This window comes from Dipteris shenzhenensis, chromosome 30 (genome assembly GCF_047967505.1).
Source record: "Dipteris shenzhenensis isolate YYH24624 ecotype China chromosome 30, Dip_SZ_1.0, whole genome shotgun sequence".
Lineage (NCBI taxonomy): Eukaryota > Viridiplantae > Streptophyta > Polypodiopsida > Gleicheniales > Dipteridaceae > Dipteris > Dipteris shenzhenensis.
Genome location: NC_141625.1, coordinates 33,604,732 through 33,608,833, shown reverse-complemented (window position 1 = coordinate 33,608,833; position 4,102 = coordinate 33,604,732). Strand labels below are relative to the sequence as shown.

The window sequence follows — 4,102 nt, the reverse complement described above, 5'->3', positions numbered from 1 at the left end:
GCTATCTTCTTTCTCACCATCAATGCAAGCAAAGATTTACATTCTATGTATTTTCTACACCATAAACTTGCCACATGTTTATAGAGTTCATACATTTTAGTTCTAAAACAAGTTGAATACATTCAAAAGTCCTGCCCTGGAAGCTGAGAGAGAGAAGAAGAAGAAGAAGAAGAAGAAGAAGAAGAAGAGAGAAGGAAACAAAGGGGGAGACACAATCAACCGGAAGCACCTCTAAATAGAAAACAAAAAAAGAAGACGATATGAATTTTCAGCATGGAAAGGGGGCAGAAAGCTGAGAGAGAGAGAGAGAGAGAGAGAGAGAGGGAAAGAGGGAGAAAGAGAGAGAGAGAGGATTTCAAGGGAATAAATTAGCAATGAGAGAGGGAGGAAGAGAGACAGAGAGAATGAGGTGTGGCTCCACGCGGATGGAATCCCTTTAAAAAATGAGCTTTTGAAATGCCCATCGGCTTCACTTAGGCCTCCATATATGGCAGGCCAAAAAACCGGTTACTTGTATATTTTAAGCAATAAAAAGCTATTAATGCTCAATGGCCAACTTTACTTTGTTGGTTCGTATTTCTACGTATGCATGTGTGCATGTATCTAATGATGTGTGTATATATGTATGTATGTAATGTATCATGTGTATATTTATATGTATGTATAAGTACGCACATGTATGTATATATGTAGGAATAGCCACATGAATGTATGTATGCAATGTACACACATATATTTATATGTATGTAGGTATAGACTCATGCATGTATTGCCATTGAGCTCTCGTGGCATCTGCACATGCGTCATTGTTTAAGTCGAGTGAGCTCGTGGATGCATAAATGTACATATAGACATATACATATTAGGCTACCGTGGCATCGGAACTTGCAATATCGTTTAAGTTGAGCAAGCTCTTGGATGCATATATGTACATATAGATATATAAGTAAGTGTTTAGGTTGAGAGACACAATAAACTACTCCCTCTCAAGTGCCCTTTATACAAAGTTCACCCACAAAATAAACTATTACCCTTCAATTGCCTTATTGTTTAAGGTGAGCCAGCTCTTGGATGGGCTGTGCTGAGACGTTGGAACTGGGCAACTGCAGATCCAGGCTCAAAGGTGAAGGCTTTAAGTTTATCCAATGGGCATTGGGCACCATGCAAAAAGAGGGGCAACAAAGAGCTGTCTCATCGGCAAAAGCCCAATGGAAGGAACAGCTCATAAGTGGTGGTTAAGGATTCATGCTGTCCTGTGCATGCCATTCAATCAAGTGCAGCATTTTTCCAATTTGAGCTTGCGTCCAAGTTGGAGCCAACTAAGCAATTTGTACTTTGGCTGCGACAAAGTCTCTTGTTGCAATAAGTACAGTGCATCTTTCTCTTGTGCTTCCCAGTTGCAGGCCACCAGCAGCATTGCCTACCTACACACACACATTTGCTCCCACTTTGCCACACTTTGCACCCTGCAGATACCCACCTATTACCTACACTCAATTTGCACCCTTTCTAACATTTGCACTGCATCTGACTTTCAATGCTTGGATTTGATCTGTTCTGACCCACCTTTGCTTTTGATTTGATTCTGCTGCTCCATGTTTGGATTTCTGGTGTTCCAGATCCTCCTCCCCAGTTGTTATCCATTTGTGTTTCTAGCTCCCTTCTCTGATCTATGGTAGTTGTGATCCATTTGTGTTTCTACCTCCCTTCTCTGATCTATGGTACATAGCATTGTTGATCCATTTGTGTTTCGAGCTCCCTTCTCTGATCTGTGGTACAGAGCATTGTTTGATCGACGTTTTTCTGCTTCATCTTTGAGTGTTTTTAGCTGGCTCAGGTCTAGATCACTAGTCCCAATTGCTGGCAACGAACTTCTTTCCAACTGCTGGGCTCGGAAATCCCCTACACACAATGCATCTGCATGATATTGTGCTGCATCTTTGATTTCTGCCGGCCAAATCATGCCAGGGAGCCGTGGGTTCTGTGCACGATGTTTGATTTCGTGCCCCGGGGAGTAGTGGGTTCTGTGCAAGCAGTTTCTCTAGATGCTAGGCAAGAAGAAAACTGGGGTTTTGCGTAGTTGCAATCTCCCATTTCTTCTTCAGGCAACGATTGCATTCCTTCTGGCTTACGTCGAGCCAAATAACAGTCCATTTGGGTTCTGTCACAAGTGCTCGTCTTGTAATTCCTGCTTCCCAGTTGCACGGCGAGGTACATTTGCTCCATCTTCGATTTATGCTCCTTCGATTGCAAGCACGTCGCATTGTAGCTGCTGGTGAAGAAAGCAAGCTAAATTGCATCGAGCTTCTGTGCTGCATTTTGATCAACGACGCTGTCAAAGTTGTTGGCGGTCAGATCTCCTACAGAGATCCAGGTTCTGATGAGCAGTCCGATCGCAGAAAGAAGGAAGCTGGGGACCTGAAGGGGCTACGAAGATGAATTCGACGCATCACAGGAAGCTCGCAGCGATGGTGCTCATCCTCTCGTATTGTGCTTCTCAATTCGAGTTCTCAAAATGCGAACCATATGTTGTCTCTCCACCATCTCCATCGTCACCATCTCCTCCTCCTCCTCCTCCTCCTCCACCACCACCACCTCCTTCCCCTCCCCCACCCCCACCTCCCCCTCCTCCTCCTCCTCCTCCACCACCACCACCACCACCCCAAACCCCCAACACACCTCCTCCATCTAGCTCAGTTGCACCAGCCCCAAGCAGTCTCTATATCCCCCCTCTTGGCATCCCAGGAAACAATCGTAATCATAACTCATCCGGATTAACCCAACAGCATTCATTCCCGCGAAAGGCCAAACCTTCCGGCACTTCTTCTGGCCGCCATCCGGGAGATCACCCCCCACGGTCAATGGCAGATCGTTATAACAGGGGAAAAACTGTTGGCATAGCCTTGATGGTCGTCGCTGGTTTCTTGCAGGTTCTCGTCATCGTATTTCTACTCGCGAAGAGAAGGCAAATGATAAAGCGGGTGGATATTTATGAATGAGGTCTCATGTATCCTAGAGATAGACCAGAAGAATAGTCATTCAGATTTATCTTCTCTGAGGTTGTCCCCCAAGCATCGCAGTTGGCTTGTGCTAGTCGCGGACACATTTTCCGTGAGCACAGGGCATTGGCAGAAAGAAGTGAAATTCTACTCAAATACACGGCAGCCTTTTCTGATCTGGGGTGGCATAAAAGAGTAGCTTTTGCAACCGATCTGCGATAAAGTTCCCAATGAGAACAGTCTATACATTAGTTGGCGAGTTCAGTGTTAGGGAGAGGATAGGACGAATGGGAGACCCCAACTGCGAGCAATGCAAGTCGTTTGGATTGCAGAGATCAGCGGAGAGAGAAGTGTATTACTGCTCTATCTTGCAAGCTCCATTATTGGGCTAGACTTTAAAATTGACTTGGGTTACTTGAGATACTCCCAAGCGTTCCAATCTTGGTTGGCTTTTGACATTTTTGTACCTCCTCATTGGGCTGGCAAATCCATGAGAGGGTATATGACCTTGTAAACTGTCAAAGTGCCTCCCTTCCAGCCACGTTTTCACGACTTTCATGTAATAAAGATGTCATTTTGCTGAGAAATAAGTCGTTGGTACTGTTTTTTTTGTCCGACTGAACGGGAAACTCTGCAAAGTGCAGAGAAGGCGGTCAGGTTTGTAACTTGATGTTGGGAAACTCTAGTCTGGGGGATGGGGAAATTCGTATCTACTTTACCATATTTTATAACGCACTCCTCGACTTGCAACCCAGGTTATCGTAATTTTCCAGGTATTTTTAAAAATAAAGATTTTGGGAAAATCTATCTTATCGAAATCTTTTTTCCTCACATCTGTTAGTCGGCTGCTTTTTCCTCTCTAGTAGCATTGCTTTGATTGCCCCCTGCATAATCCTTGCCCCCCATTAGTCACGAGTTACTGCTCGCTTATGTAGCATATTCAGGTTAAGGAGTACTAAAGTTTTTTAGCACGAGTACTGCCGCCCCCTCTCCCTTTTTAGGTTCCCCTCTTACTTCGCATGCTCCTGACATCCGTGGTAAAGCAACAGAGATGTAAACGACTATATTTGTGAAGAGAGAGTAAAAAATCCTTTCGTGGTTGC

The 4,102-nt window shown here is 44.6% G+C and overlaps 1 protein-coding gene across 1 annotated transcript; it reads left to right on the top strand.

Annotated features, from left to right (window-relative positions):
- The first annotated feature begins 1,437 nt into the window (after positions 1-1,437).
- LOC147882009 (uncharacterized) lies at positions 1,438-3,533 on the top strand. Its single transcript, XM_087402025.1, has one exon. The coding sequence runs from the start codon at positions 2,436-2,438 to the stop codon at positions 2,997-2,999; it is 564 nt and encodes a 187-aa protein (XP_087258151.1). The 5' UTR covers positions 1,438-2,435; the 3' UTR covers positions 3,000-3,533.
- The last annotated feature ends 569 nt before the right edge of the window (positions 3,534-4,102 follow it).